We start from the raw sequence: 15,332 nt of genomic DNA, 5'->3' as shown, positions 1-15,332 counted from the left end.
ATCAAAGTGCCCCTATACGAAGCGGACAACATCGCCAACTCGGACAACTGGACTGATATCACCACTGGTGAACCGAGGGACGGCGTTAACTCCGAGGAAAACTTTTTTCCTGTGCTTCTCGAGGAAGGCCTCATGACGTGGATGACAATTTGACATTATCGAGTTACCTGTTTTAAGAGACATACTATGCGATTAACCTATTCCCGGAAACCCCTCGTTACAAGTTTAGTATTCGGGAAATAGTAAACAACAGTGAATAACTCGGACAAGTTCCTCGAATTAGGGATTTTCACTATGCCGATTCTCACACAAAAACTTTAGGGAGCGATATCACTCATTATCTATTTGAATGATGTTAAAAGACACCGAACGACCTAGAGTGAAATTGTCCACCAAATCGATACGTAAACTTCCACGCTTGAGGGTGAATAGAACATTGTTTCTACTTAGAAACTCAAACGTTGTCAACAACTCATAGTCAGTTAGGAAGGGAAGACTCTTCCAAGTAGTCGAAACTTATCAACCAGGGAATTTATCCAACAACAACAACAACAACAACAACAACAACAACAACAACAACAACAACAACGACAACAACAACAACAACAATCAACAACAACAACTACAACAACAACAACAACAACAACAACAACAACAACGACAACAACAACAACAACAACAACAACAACAACAACAACAACAACAACAACAACAACAACAACGACAACAACAACAACAACAATCAACAACAACAACTACAACAACAACAACAACAACAACTGCTACTACTACTACTACTACTACTACTACTACTACTACTACTACTACTACTACTACTACTACTACTACTACCTGTACGAAAGTCGAATAGTGTCGATAGTGGCTCCTTAGTCTGAGTATCCATCATACCCGTATCAGGGTCAACAGTAGGTATAGTGCATCGACTGCAGGGACGGACTGTCAATACATTATCATGCACAATAGACCAGAAGGCTCCAATCCATCCCTACTTAAATCTAATGTAGTCAGACCCTCGACGAGCTCCAGAGTGGGAAATTTCTCCTCGCTGTAGGGAGGGCACCTGATTTCGAAAACCTCGCTCACGCGGAAGCCCCCCGAGTGGAAAGATATACACATGTGTTGGCGACAATATGGAGTCAGAAAATTCTCATTGGTTTCTGCACACTTCTACTACAACTCATACGTAAACTCCCATAATGAAAACGAACATATATTCCCCCAGCACTGCTAACAGGGCCACACCTTCGAATGCCAAGTCGTTTCCTTCTCACCCATCTAAGAGTATATTGGGCCTAAACCTTCGGTAATCCATCTGCCGTCCTACTCCAATCGGCACGTGTGCGATGAGCTCAGCAGCTGATGCCCGGGATAGCACTAGCAGGGGAAAGCCATCTGAAACAACACTGAGCTCCTTGGGACAGCAGTACTCCATAAAAATACGAGTTAGGACTTAACAGTGTGGGGAAAATACATATGAGAAATTTGCCAAAAAAATCTCAGTTTCAAAATGTAGTGAAGAAACTCCTGAGCTCAGCTGAGGGAAGTAAAATTATATTCTAACACCGAGTCGGGGAACATCATGAACGCGAACGCGGGGTGAGCAAGCGCCAGTATTGGAATATATGATCGCTTTCCTCACTTCAGCCGAAGAGCGAATTCGGGTAGAAATGTACGGGAAACTCAGATTTCTCATTTTCGCACCAACACATGTAGTTGATCATGTACATATCTTCCCAATGCGAAAGAACTCACCTTGAAAGTCGAGGCCATCATTTCCCCGACCGCCCTTCTTAGGGGGTAGACTCCTGAATAGTGCCATGCCTCACCGTCACTAATACTGCAGAGGGCCACCTCATGAACTCCTGTGTGCTCACTGACTTGATCAAACGAGCCCCGATGATTCCAAGATGCCGGCTCAGCCACTCAGCTACAGCATCACCCTGCATAAAAGGAAAAAACTATCGCTATTCATCAGGATTTCAAAGCTCCGCAATAGATACCACAACTTTGAATTCATTTCCACATAGAACCGACGGCCCTGCACTACCACCCTTGTGAAGCCTCCGGCGCCTTCGAGTAGATAAATATGGCTATGTACCATGTATGTGTACTCGTTATAAAGGAGAATTTCAACCAACACATGAGACCGTTCATGGATGAATATACTAGAGGACATCGTTCCAACCCGGCTCACCTGATCAACACCTCTAGCTTCCTCACCCCACACAGCCGTCGTTATGCGGGGGCCATCGATTATCAAAGGCACGTGTATGCAGGAGGACGGCTCATCGGTAGTGTGATGGTAGATAAGGGTGATACCTGTTGGTAGTCAGTAAGGGCACCTCTCGGAAAGAAGTTACCATCAGGGTTCGGCAGCGATGGATGGATCCGACTCATCTCTGGCTTGACCCGTTGGGTCAGTACTCGGTATTGGGCAGTGTGAGGGGTTGGACTAACATCGGCAGTAGTAGTAGTAGTACCCTAGTAGTGGATGGACGAGCCCAACTACCTCTGATCAGACTCTTCTACTACGGGTACAACAATAGAGTAACTCCTATCGTACTTGAGGCCTTTCCATGTTAACTCACACTCATCTACTCGAACTCCTGATGCCGACTTTATAGGATATCTGAGGACTAATGCTACTTACACTACTTTACAGGATGATACAAGAAACACTACTCACACTATAAGCTCGTCAATCCTCGCCAGGGACTCCTCTCTCTTTTTCTTATATTTTCCCCAATACCACACCGCACACAAAACAACACCAGTTGACACTGCTATTGCTGTAACTCCAGGTAAGCTCGTCGCCGAGACCATGACTCGATTCGTCAATAACAACTAACGCAACACAGCCTCGTGTCAATCCTCACCAGTCTGGGAAAAAATGGTCGACCACATGTGCTGGAAAAAATATCAAAAATTGCGAGGAAATTATCGCTTGTTTTTGTCCACTTCTACCCGAAATAGTGTAGCGAAGAAAATTACGAGTTGATAAAACCAAGCATATATCCCTACACCGATCTTCATTATCCTCAAGTGCCTTTTCTGCGTAATGCGTTCAGCGTGGCGGCCGATCAATGTGACTTCAACACAAGAGAACTTTACCTTGAACGAAAAGGTGTTATATAATATAACTGGTACGTAATCAACGTTACTATCGACTCTAGAGTTCAACATGAACCTCCAGTGCGGCAATAGTATTAGTACTGGCAACAACGACGATAATCACAGCATTTGCCAATCCAGCAGCGTGGAGGAATTGAACGGCCTAACGCCTTCGTCAGTTGCAAGAGGATAAGAGGGTCTATCACACAGTGCCCATACCCGGCAAAAATAATACGGAAATCATCACCAACTGTCCACACAAGACGCTAGTGATGATATGACGGATGCTTCCGAGTATGACGAACGTTTGTACAAGGCCTATACTGACCCTACGCAAGTGGCCCCCTGTTGGGACTGTGCATAGGAGGAAGATTCTGACCAGGCATGATACCGGGAGGGGCCAGGCTGAAGCTAGAGAGTCTCCTCTTAGCTTCAAGAATAGTGGCTATTTGACTCAACCTTCGGGAATTCACATTGGAGGGCTCATAAGGCTTCCAACCACTTAAACCACGCGGGCGACTATCACCCTGTACAGTGGGAGCCACGACAGGCGATGGACCCTTCACAGGGGTAGCTGCAGCACTTGGTGCATTGTAACCGGCCTCCTCAATGATCGCCTGCAGCTGTTGTAACTGATCACTGCTTATTGAACTTATGGACTTCCTAGGGACGAACACCGGTGCATCAGCGTCCATGCCAGCCATGGGGACAGTGGGAAGAGTGTTGGTAACACTAGGGGCACTAGCCGGAGGGTCGTCCAGGAGGGCAGCGACCATATCCCTGCCACCAGTGTAGGAACGTAGTCTGAGAGTAACCTCATCACCAGCAGTGAAACCGCTACTCCCAGTAGTCTCATTGAGCTGCTCGAGAGTCTTCGCGATCTGCTCTAACAAATTAGCTTGTTCCAAGTAATCGTTCATAGCCATAGTAGACCCCAACGACGCCTTCTGGGTGGCAGCTAGGGAAGCAGCAGTGGCCATCAGATCAGCATCCTCATTAGCCGCGGCAGCCTCAGCGAGACGGTTAGTAGTAGAAGCAGTGAGAACAGCATCAGTGCCAGCGGCAGTAGGTACCCTAGTACGGAGTTCATGAGCACCGTGAGCATGGCGACACTTGGAACCAGCATTGCACGAACCATTCATCCAAAAACGGCAGAGGGAAGTCTTATAAACATCAGCAGTGGCTCTGAGTTCATCGCGACTATGTGCATAAGCACAGTCAGCACCATTAGGGCACTGCCCTTTGCGATAAAGCTGGCACATTTTGGTCTTCCGGAGATCGGGAGCCTGCCTTAGCTCGCTCCAGTCGTGAGCATACCCGCAGTCCGAACCGTGCTTGCACTGGCCTCGCAAGAAAAATTTACACATTCGCGTTTTGCTGAAGACCTCGCGGTTGCGACCTCCCAGTTTGCCTTCCCCTTGACTCGAAGGGGAGCTCGGAGGAGTTGACATGTTCGGTGACTTGAAAGCACTATCGTCAACGGGGCGATTAAAAGTGCCATCAGTCGAGACAACGCCTCCCATTCCCGGAAGCTTGGTCTGCACTCTAGAGGGATGTACGGGCATATAAACAAGATATCAATGTAATCTTAAAAGAAGAATCCTTTCTAGCAATGTTATCACTAAAATCGACACACTTAGCACGCGCATCTTTTCCAGATTAAGAAAACGCAAGAGAGCAAGATTTCAAGATTCTTCTCCGAATGTCAGTTGCCTATTGACCTTCAATTTAGTGCGGTTTGCGGTTCCTTGAAGTATGATCATGAGATGAATCTCGTAGTGTTATAATCTGACATTGACTTTGTGTAAATTCGTTGGGTTCTTGGCTGTTTCCGTGATCGATCCTTGATAGCTGATGATCATGACTCGTAATTTATGAGTGTCTCAGCAAGTCTTCGTTGCGCCTGTATACGACCTTGTGATACCGAATTGTGTGAGCTAGAGTAACGCACCACCCTTACGCTACTGAAACCTCGCGAGTCAGTGCACTCCCATGATGCGTACCATCGAGACGATGCTGTGTCACCAATGGTGTCACAGCATCGTCAGACATCTCCCTCCTCAGGGAAAAGGAAAATGAGCCGCATTTGAAATGGTAATTAATGTTGCCACACCTGACAGTGTCCCAATCGATTAGCTGTAGCGCACTCGGGATGATATCTATTCACAGGAGACACAACAAGTTGCACGCATGCACTCTCCTCCTGTATATTCCATTGCGCACTCGTTGAATCGAGCGATTCACTAAATATATCGGGCTGCTCAAACCAGAAACCCGAACTGTTATCCAAGGCCAGGCTGCAATCCAAGGCTAAGTCGAAATGCAGGTGAGAGCGTGCGCTAAACTTCTTTAGAAAAGAGGCCTATTCTTTAGAAATGAGGATTTCCCCTCGTCGGGACGCCCTAGGAAGGAATTTGAAACCATTCATAGGGCTTCCTTCTTCTCCCCTCTGTTCATAAAGTGGTAAAATTAGAACGAAAATTCTGAGGGAGATGAAGGCGTTTGCGGATGAGCGACAACTGATATCAAGTTGACTGCTTTAATAGCCCTGATGGGGTCCAAGTTCAGGAGTTCATACCGTTCCTGGTAAGACTCAAGACACGTAGTTACGTAAAGCGAGTCGTCGAGTGTCACACGATACACTAGTAACCATCAGCTACTCCGATAGTCTGTGTAGGTTAGGAGCACATGTTATGATGGTCACCTCGCCGGGGCTACGGAAGTAGAAGACTAGTAGCAACAGTCATGAATTCCGCCGCTCTTTAGCCTTCCAGTCTATGACCAGAAAAACTGCTATTGTTCCTTCAATAGCTCTAATATAATTCGCTACAGAGGCACTCGCATAGGATGCAATTGAAGTTACTTTACCACTCGCAAGAAGCAGTTGAAGTTTGTTCATAACTGCGAAAATATGTTCATGATTCTTGTGAGGTTGACCTGATACCTGCTGAGAACTTGCAAGATTTCAAGTGCCGGAGTGAGGACGGCCTTAGCGATTTAACTCGTTGACTCAAGAAAACTCCTAACGTGTAGTTTCTCTCTTTACACATGGCTCTTCCAGTGATAAAATCAACAACCAATTGGGCTGACGAGTCGGCCGACCTTTCCCCGGACTGGTCTCCTACTGCGGCACCCGTAAGGAAAAATACTCCATCATCAAGGTGGGAGTCTTCCGACTTTTTTGCCGTTTAGGAAATCCCCGGCGATGACCATTTCTCGTTGGAGGAATCGGCTGCTGTGTCTCAACAGGAGAGGGAAGAGGAGCATTTGCCCACCGGAATGGGAGCCCCTCAGAGCTTCTGTGTGTACGTATTGGAGTGCGAGGGGGAGTGGGCATTTCCCTGTATAGATACGTCGGTGGTTTGCCCTACAGTGCGTCCGAGGACGAGCTCGGGTTCTTCTTCCTAGACAGGAACATTACCCCTGTTGGTGTTCGCATCATAATGGATCGCGAGACGAAAAAATCAAAGGGTTTCGGGTAGTAGTATCGGACCGGGGAAGAAACAGTAGTTGCTTTTCAGTTACCTCGACTTCGCCACTGTGGAGGACTACGAGGCCGCCCTCCAGATGAGTGGCGCTAACTTCGGCGGCCGCACTATTAGAGTGTCTGCTGAGGAGCATCGCAGAGAGCCACGCAGACGTTCTCGGTAAAGGGAAAAGTCCGAGGAGATTCGAATCAGCTTGGAAGTGTTTTAGTGAACCCCGTGGGGGGCCTCGTCGTGACGACTTCGAATTCCGTAGGGACGATCGTCGTGAGTTCGGAAGAGATGACCGTGAATTCCACAGAGGTGGCCGAGACAGGTGAGGGGACTCATTCTAGAAAGTTGCTGTGGGAATCTGGGTACACTTTCAGTCACCGAGAACACAACCGTGAGGTATTCGAGCGCACTCCTGAGGAGGCCGCTGAGCACCACGAGAGGAAGAAGCTGCAGTTGAAGCCTAGGACTAAGCCGCTTGAGGTGATCTTCTGTTTGGGAAGGGGGGGGAAAGCTTAGTTTTGTTGGTGGTGGTCAGGAAATGCACGAGGATGCTGCAGGGCAACAGCGGTCGAGTATTTTCGGCAATGCGAAGCCTAGGGATGAAGCTGAGTAGGTCCTTCGTTAAGTGTGGGGAATAGGGACAACATGGGTAACTATGTGTTGGTGACAATCTAGAAAAAAATCCCAAAATTTTTTTTCTGTTTTTTTCACATTTCGATCACAAGTCGTGTATGAATTTTCGTATGTTATCGAGAAACACCTGAGCTTAGCTGAGGAAAGCAAGTATATGCCAACACTTTGGGGGGGGGGTGTATTTGCCTCGGTGATCAGGTACCAGCGTCGGAAAGCTGAACGGGAAGAGCGATTGGGAGTGAGTACCACTTCGAAGGACGGGAAGGACACCGCAGAGGCGAAGCATCATAGTGGTGGGAGTACTAAGGCGGCGCCCTCTGAAGCATCTTCAGCGTAAGTGGTGTTAGCACGAGGTAGAGGGCAGCGTTAGGGACGGTGCCGTAGGTTACCTCATATGGTCGTCGGCAAGGGGAATAAAGGGGGAAAAGGTCGTCACATCTCGAGTGACACCAAGTAGGGCGGCTGCTCTGGAGATGTGATAAGAGTTGTATATTAGGTCCGCTAATTGGCGTGGTAAGGGTAAGGACGTCGCGCCGATCAAGAGGAGTCCCGAGGTTGCCCCTAAGGAACCTGTAGTTCGCACTGTTGATACTGGCCCGACCAAGTAGGCCTCATGGGTGTCCTTCTGCTATAGTCGATCTCTCCCTTTGTTAGAGTTAAGGGCGCTCTCGTCAATGCATTCGCCGGCTTGAGCGATTCTGAGTCCGAGTCGGACTCTGAGTAAAGTAACAACGAGGCAGAGGTGCTACCGCTGACTCGTGCATTGATATCGCGGTATTTGCTTTCCTAGGTTTCAGTTCACTACGGCCTCACAGTAGGTCGGGCAGTATGACACATTTATCAACTGTCACATGGTGGGGGTGCTTGTCATTGTAGTTGAGCTCTTATCTGTTCCTACTTAGGTGAGTACTGCTATCTCCGCCTCCTTCTTTGCAGCTTGCAATCGACTACACTGTGTTACGTGTCACCACTTTAACCCTCAGCTAGTGCTGATAGTTATCATTCCTAGCTGTCTGGTCCTGATCACTGGTCGTCGGCACTTATACTATTGAACATTACTCCTCTAGAGGTACGCTGTTGTTATATTCTGTCCAGTGACGACCCGTCTCGGGGTATCAGTTGATGACCGTGTTGGTGTATAGTACCGACCTCGTCCGCTTACTTGTGTTGGAAGTTCACTAATACCACAATTTCATCTACTTCAGGTTGACTTGGCTCTGGAGGGATACCAGTGCCAAGCATCGCACATAGCCATCTCGTGCCGATCAGTCGTCATGGACTCAGCTCAAGGAGTTAACGTCTTCTCACCTCGAATTGCTCAAGAACCCCTGAGGGGACTTCTACCATTGTCGATATGCTCTTTACCCCTTACCTGAGGATAAGGTTGGTTATTCACTACGATCACTGAGTCCTTATTGACTCTACGTCTAAGGTTGCCGCTACTACTATTGCGTAGCTGTAGTCGTTGTAAAGCCAGCAGCTGTCATCATAGCCTTATTGTTTCCTGATCACTATACCATTGTTGAGTTTCCCAGGGGTCACGATGAAACATTCAAAGTGTTCTGGGACGATGCTGCAGAATCACTCGTGTGACCACGTTGAGAACACTATTGCCGTGCCGAAACTAGTTTCTGCCCACTGAGCATGTTCGGTTCTTAAGCAGCGCTCCCAGTGGTATGCAATGAGTTTAATACTTCAGCATGTTTTTGTCGCGATGGCCGAAGTCGCTGAAAATCTTCCTAGCAATCCCCCCAGTGTTGGCATTCCCGTGGTTGAGCTGGCGACTCCTTTGCGGTCCACCTGAGCCTGTACTTCTCGTTGATGGCATTGTAGTACAGCTATCAATGCTGCTAAGTTACTAAGTATGGGTGTAGGTAGCCAGCCAACTTGGTCCCGAACGACGACCGCCCTGGTCAGCTCGTTTGTCGCGGCTCTTCTGGAGTGGTATTGTACCCGATGGAACGGGTGGAGCAACAGCACGAGTTAGTCTTCCACTACTCGTGAGAGAAAATGGTCGATGGGGACTATGGACGGCTCATGGTGATTCGGAGACATCCATTAGTTCGATTTTGAGGCAGGAATCCCTGACCTACTAATACGTCGTTCTCGATGAACTGGTCAGATTTCCTATGCAACTGCCTAGGGTTCGTGTGTGCATTGCTCCCCCTCCACAATAGGTACGTTCTTCCGGAAAGGCGGAGCAGATTTGTCGTGGAGAATCCAATCGTTGTTCCTATGGGACCGAACGTAGTGCAAAGCCCTCTCTAGTGTCAGCCCATTCTGCTACGAAGATTTCCATTCCATTTTTGTAACAGGTATCGTAACCGCTCGCCTTCTCGCGGTGACGCTACTACTGCTGATTTACTAGTTGCTAGTACGGGAAAGAGCACTGATGTTGACAGCATGGTCGCTTAGTGATAGTACTGTTTCTGAAGATCTCGGAGTAACGTTCCTCATTGATCTTATAGTATGAGTCAATGTGGGCCATCACGAATTCTAGAATCGAGATTACACGGGGTTTTCGAGATGGAGATACACGGGATTCTAAGAAGTTGTCGATCTGACTGGAAGCTCATTGTGGTTGCCTTGATTGCCACCCAAAGCCGGTTTAGATCAGAGAGCACGCACTGAGGAGACGTTTAACGTCACTCTTCTCGTCCACAGCAGACCACTAATTCGATGAAGACTCTTCATACGCGATATATTAGTGATAACTTATCACTGATATATCACTGATAGGTACATTCCTCTTATCACTGATAAGAGGAATGTACGAATCGAATGGAAAACGATTCCTTTTGTTCAATCGAAAATTCTGATGCTAACTACAGCTACCATAGTTCTCGAAGTTCTTCAATGAGTCCAACAGTCGAGAGCTATACACACATCATAAGCAGAGATGTGACATTCGAACTAATTCGAGAAATGACATTCAAAATCCGCAAGTCACCGCCACTAAACCATACCATGAACAACTCTGACTCGACAGGATCTTAAAAAGAATCGCCAAACAGGCTCATCGGCCTAACACGACTCACAAATGTATTGGCTAGAAACCTCTAGTGACTTGAAATAACTTTAGATGGAGACACACTAACACACATTCTTCCATTGATCTTCAACTTGAGAGTACGGGATAATTCGAGTCCGTAGGGCTCGACAATCCTTACGAGTCTACGGCTCGAGAGTACCCACCAAAAGGCCGAAAGTTAGCAATAATAAGGCTCACCATAGCAATCCTCGTCTGTGGGAGCGAAGCAGAGAGAGCCATCAGCCTTCTTGATGATACCAAAACAGACCTGAGGATCCTGCCAAGTCTTGCAATAGGAGCCCCACTTTGAGTCGCGGCATTGAGTGAGACCGTTGCAAACTTCCTGGCATGTAGGCTTCGGCTCCGGACAAGCGACAGGCTCGAGGGAGTAATCATCACAGGTATCCTGCTCGGTGGATTGGAAGCAATATCCGTCGTCCTTGTGGTACAGGCCGAAGCATAAACCGTTGCCCTTGCAGTAGGATCCGAACTTCGAAGTAGCACACGCCGCCGTAGAATCACAGAGTTTCTGGCAGTACTCGGCTGAGGACAAAGCAATAGCAGCAATAGCAGCCACAATGAACTTCATCATGTGAGAAATTGTAAAATATCAACTGTCCGTAATAAAGGATATACTAGTGAAAGAGGAGAAACAATAGTAGTCAATACACAATCAATAGTTATCATCGAAACGGCCCCACACATGAAGACAAGATCATTTCAGTACCTTAGGAAGGCGTTAAGTGGAGACACGAACTCACGATTCCAAAACTTGGAGGCAATTGAGTGCTCCAAATTGAGGCACTCAATTGCTTCTTATCAGCAGCCCTGAGGGAAGTCAGTCCACACCGTAGCTTGCCTGAACTCAGCGAATGCTAATCAGGGGACGAATTGAGTGCTCGAGACCCAGTCTGCTGCTGGAATCCACTGCAAATATGCAATATGCGAGTGACAGAGCCGGGGTGAAGCCTTTCTCCCACGAAATAGAACGTAAAAACCTCATGCAGCCCCTGAGGAGATCCGCGCAAGATGATAGTCGATCGGGGGTTTGGAGAGGTGAGGCTTGCGATTAAGGAGCGACGATTGTCTCTTAAGCTGCAGTATTCATACGACAGTGAACGTTGATGATTGAGAGTGTAAGGAGCCACCGGGAGTTGAATCGGGGACAGGAGTTCTATAGGAAAGATGAAGCCTCGGGAAACGATGAATTGTCTTGACTTTCCCAGCCAAGGGATTCGAGTAGTGCGTGTGGTTTATTCACTAAATAGGGGGGCCGCTATGCCAACGGGTTATACCATACCGAAATCTATTGACCGAATAGGGGGGCCGCTATGCCAACGGGTTATACCATACCGAAATCTATTGACCGAATAGGGGGGCCGCTATGCCAACGGGTTATACCATTCCGAAATCTATTGACCGAATAGGGGGGCCGCTATGCCAACGGGTTATACCATACCGAAATCTATTGACTGAATAGGGGGCCGCTATGCCAACGGGTTATACCATTCCGAAATCTATTGACCGAATAGGGGGGCCGCTATGCCAACGGGTTATACCATACCGAAATCTATTGACTGAATAGGGGGCCGCTATGCCAACGGGTTATACCATTCCGAAATCTATTGACCAAATAGGGGGGCCGCTATGCCAACGGGTTATACCATACCGAAATCTATTGACTGAATAGAGGGGCCGCTATGCCAACGAGTCATACCATTCAGAAAAATATTTACCAAATAGGGAGGCGCTATGACCGCCGATAATGAATTCACAAACACGACTAAGGACACTAATTTAGAAGTGAATCACTAGTGTACAACCATGTGAGCTTCTCGCAAAACAGAGGGCTCACCCTATCCCTTATTTCCTAGATGCTCCTCTCGTTCAGATCATTGTACCTCTGGCATTACCGGTGATGCTTGTTTCACGCGTCTCGAACATGGCCTTCATAAAGTAAGTATTCATACAACTGGTCAGTAGCATCCTCGCCACAACTGATCGGTAGCATCCTAGCCACAACTAGTCGGTAGCATCCTAGACATGGGAATATAGAACCCGCATGTCCTCAACTGCTCAAGCTAATTCTACAAGACTCAACTGTCGCCCATTCCACAGGAAACTGACAACTCAAGACTTACTGTAACTTTACCTAGAAACCAGGGAATAATGAAATCCGCCACGTATTTTACAGACAACGCCACGTATTTTACAGTAGCCGATGTGCACCCTCTCCGTGCCTATCAACCATAAAGATTTCCTCATCATCAACAACAACATTAACAATAGGCTACTTGAACATTACTGAAAAGCACCAGCAGCAGCAGTGGTGCGGTTAGCACTGTCGCCATAATCTACCAATACTGCAACCATAGTTCAACAATGGTAATAACAGCTCAAAAGGAGAAAGGGCAATGAAGCAGCAGCAGTAATATTATTATTTCTATTATTACCATAAACCATTTGCGTTCTAACGACGTCACTTATACGAGAAAAAGCGTTAACATGTGTCACCACTGATAAAACTTACATCAACAACATTAACAACAACACCGACAATAGTGGTAAATGCGACCCGCGCTGCTACAAGCAAGAATGCTGCTGAGGCCCACCAAGTAGAGCTGAAAACGTTACGCCGATCGCTCAGCACGGTTATCAACAGTAGCATTAGTATTATTAGTTCCCGATACTTGGGAGTAGGATCCGAGATCGTTCAAAAGTGTCGAGTAGGATCCAGAAGCAACCTGGGAAGAAAGCTGTGCCGCTGAGGGCTGTGATGGGTTGAAACTAGGAAGTCTCCTCCTTGCTTCTAAAATTGTCGCGATTTGACTCAAAGTTCGCGACCTAGATTCCACATTATCGATCGATTCTAATGGCTTCCAACCACTCAATCCACGGGGACGAGACGACTGTCGGAACTCAGGTGATGGCTCATTGGTCGGAGGCACCAACAATGTACCAGCACAAGACTTCGTATAGTGACTCTTCTCATTCATTGATGATGTCGATGCTGCTGAGGTCACCCTCTGTGGTTGTTGTTGCTGTTGCTGTGGGACAAATGCAGGAGCATCTGCATCCAGACCAGGAGCTGGAATCGTCGGGAAGGAATCTGTGATGCTTGGGAAGTTGTCCGGAGGGTCATCGACAAGCGCAGCAATCATATCCTGACCACCAGTATAGGAACGAAGTCTAAGCCTGACTTCGTCTCCCGCAGTAAAAGCACTGCTATCAGCACTAGCATTAAGTTGTTCCAATGCCTTAGCGATCTGATCCAATAGTTGAGCTTGTTCGAGGAAGTCACTAGCCGTCATAGTGTTGCTCATAGTCTTCTGGGATGCTGGCAGACCAGAAGAAGAGTCAGCAGCAGTAACCAATAAATTGGGGTTCTCGTTCAAAGCAGCAGCAGTACTACTGAGAGCAGCCAAAACAGCAGCATCAGTAGCAGCCGAGTCGGCGACATACGGAGCCTTCGCAGTGGAGGCCGTGGCGGCAGCAGCATTCATAAATTGGGCATCTCTGGATTCGACAGCACCAGTAGTAGCAGCACCAGTGAACTGATTAGGCTTGCCCTTACCGAGATCTGGAATATGTCTTATCTCACTCCAGTCGTGGGCATAGTTACAGTCCGAGCCATGGACACAATACCCTTGCTGGAAGTACTTGCACATTCGAGTCTTCCTAAAAACCTCGCGCTCGTGGGAAGAAGCATCGCCAGTCCCACTAGGATGGGACTCAGTAGAGCCAGGCGACGTTGGTGCCGTGTCCAACATTTGTCGACCGTTACCACCAAAGGCGTATCCCCCATGACCTGAACAGCAGGAAGCTTACGCAAGCAAGGAAACGACCAGTAGCAAGCGACTTACGCATATCGGGCAGATGCCTCAACTCGCTGACATCATGGGCATGATCGCATTGGTCGCCATGGACGCAGTACCCTTGAAGGAAGTACTTGCACATGCGAGTTTTACGGTAAAGCTCTCTATGAGGGACCCCACCACCGGGGGTCCCACCTGGATGCTGACCCATAGACATAGCCATGGCCTGTTGATTCATCCCCATGCTGTTGGAAGCGTCGAACTGGCCAAACGCGTCTTCACCGACAAGCTGAGTGGATTGCTGCTGTTGGTTCTGCGATTGAGAAAGTGGTGGCAATGACATTTACGATGATTAGACTCAAATCAGTGTCAAAATCCTACAAGGGCAATCCAAGTCCCGTACACAAGGATACCACACCAATCTCAATTGTCACAAGGGAATCAAAGACACCACGCGACAGCGCGACGCTAGTAAATCCCGCACACCCCTACCCGGTCAAATCAACCCTTGCCTTGTTCAGCATGACTCTTGATGCAGTACTAGGCTACTGCTACCTACCCGTATTCCTCAGATGACTACGATGATATAGATCAAGGGCTAGTGATAGAGCTACAGTGAACACCAAAATACAGAAAAAACCCGGCTGTGGGATTCGAACTTGGGACCTCGGCCTCCTTTGAATTTCGTGGCGCGCGGTCACGTCAGAGCCACTTATATGCACATGGTGAACTACACGTTGGTGACTATATGGAAATTTCGAGGTAATTCCAGAAAAATTCTCATTGCTTTCTAAACACTTCTACCATACTTCGTATATATAAACTTCAATAATTAGTGAGGAAACTCCCCAGATCAGCCCAGGAGAGCGAACATGCCTTCCGACAATGAGCACAACAGACATGAACATATCATCTAGCAGTGTATGGTTTTATGATACACAATGAGGCATCCAGGTCGTCGTCGTGACTACTCGGCTGTTGGAAACCGTAGGGATAGCGACGTTAGCACAGGGTCCAGTGTTGAGATGGAGGCCATGGGAGCACCCACTACCCCACCAGGGAGGGCATCAATAGTCCCAGTACCGACACTTGGTCGAGGAGATCTCGCTGTACTCGGGGACCATCCTCGGTCAGTCTGGTCAGTGATCCCTTAGTCATTTCAGAGTCGGTCTGATGAGGCGAGCCCAACCTCAACCGGAGATGGTCCAGTAAGGGTTGTGATTATTGGAGGCGCTGGGTCGA

General features: G+C 47.9%; 5 protein-coding genes across 5 annotated transcripts; 1 reads left to right on the top strand and 4 right to left on the bottom strand.

Annotated features, from left to right (window-relative positions):
* Positions 1 to 330: 330 nt before the first annotated feature.
* Pmar_PMAR025869 (molybdopterin cofactor sulfurase, putative) lies at positions 331 to 2,844 on the bottom strand (the record flags this gene model as incomplete). The annotated part of the gene is made up of 9 exons (XM_002766718.1): positions 331 to 374; positions 853 to 957; positions 1,011 to 1,081; positions 1,293 to 1,413; positions 1,774 to 1,826; positions 1,873 to 1,961; positions 2,216 to 2,340; positions 2,382 to 2,502; positions 2,710 to 2,844. 9 exons carry the CDS (start codon positions 2,842 to 2,844, stop codon positions 331 to 333), a joined length of 864 nt encoding a protein of 287 aa, XP_002766764.1.
* A 289-nt stretch (positions 2,845 to 3,133) lies between these two features.
* Positions 3,134 to 4,730, bottom strand: Pmar_PMAR025868 (protein TIS11, putative). The gene has a single exon (XM_002766717.1). The coding sequence runs from the start codon at positions 4,695 to 4,697 to the stop codon at positions 3,462 to 3,464; it is 1,236 nt and encodes a 411-aa protein (XP_002766763.1). The 5' UTR covers positions 4,698 to 4,730; the 3' UTR covers positions 3,134 to 3,461.
* A 1,450-nt stretch (positions 4,731 to 6,180) lies between these two features.
* Pmar_PMAR025867 (eukaryotic translation initiation factor 4B/4H, putative) lies at positions 6,181 to 7,968 on the top strand (the record flags this gene model as incomplete). Its single annotated transcript, XM_002766716.1, has 11 exons — positions 6,181 to 6,267; positions 6,325 to 6,437; positions 6,482 to 6,610; positions 6,654 to 6,779; positions 6,829 to 6,933; positions 6,986 to 7,091; positions 7,147 to 7,220; positions 7,443 to 7,577; positions 7,629 to 7,697; positions 7,741 to 7,848; positions 7,899 to 7,968. The coding sequence occupies 11 exons, from the start codon at positions 6,181 to 6,183 to the stop codon at positions 7,966 to 7,968; spliced, it is 1,122 nt and encodes a 373-aa protein (XP_002766762.1).
* A 2,485-nt stretch (positions 7,969 to 10,453) lies between these two features.
* Pmar_PMAR025866 (hypothetical protein) lies at positions 10,454 to 10,867 on the bottom strand (the record flags this gene model as incomplete). Its single annotated transcript, XM_002766715.1, has 1 exon — positions 10,454 to 10,867. One exon carries the CDS (start codon positions 10,865 to 10,867, stop codon positions 10,454 to 10,456), a length of 414 nt encoding a protein of 137 aa, XP_002766761.1.
* A 2,038-nt stretch (positions 10,868 to 12,905) lies between these two features.
* Pmar_PMAR025865 (hypothetical protein) lies at positions 12,906 to 14,477 on the bottom strand (the record flags this gene model as incomplete). The annotated part of the gene is made up of 3 exons (XM_002766714.1): positions 14,139 to 14,477; positions 13,131 to 14,083; positions 12,906 to 13,019 (listed from the first exon to the last, which is right to left on the bottom strand). The coding sequence occupies exons 1-3, from the start codon at positions 14,431 to 14,433 to the stop codon at positions 12,906 to 12,908; spliced, it is 1,362 nt and encodes a 453-aa protein (XP_002766760.1). The 5' UTR covers positions 14,434 to 14,477.
* Positions 14,478 to 15,332: the final 855 nt, after the last annotated feature.

This window comes from Perkinsus marinus (genome assembly GCF_000006405.1).
Source record: "Perkinsus marinus ATCC 50983 genomic scaffold scf_1104296972058, whole genome shotgun sequence".
Lineage (NCBI taxonomy): Eukaryota > Perkinsozoa > Perkinsida > Perkinsidae > Perkinsus > Perkinsus marinus.
Note: the sequence above shows the minus strand (reverse complement) of the source record. Positions and strands in the feature narration are given on the sequence as shown.

What these genes read in the sequence shown, in the direction of transcription:
- Pmar_PMAR025868 (XM_002766717.1), bottom strand. Translation starts at nt 4,697, where the DNA reads ATGCCCGTACATCCCTCTAGAGTGCAGACCAAGCTTCCGGGAATGGGA.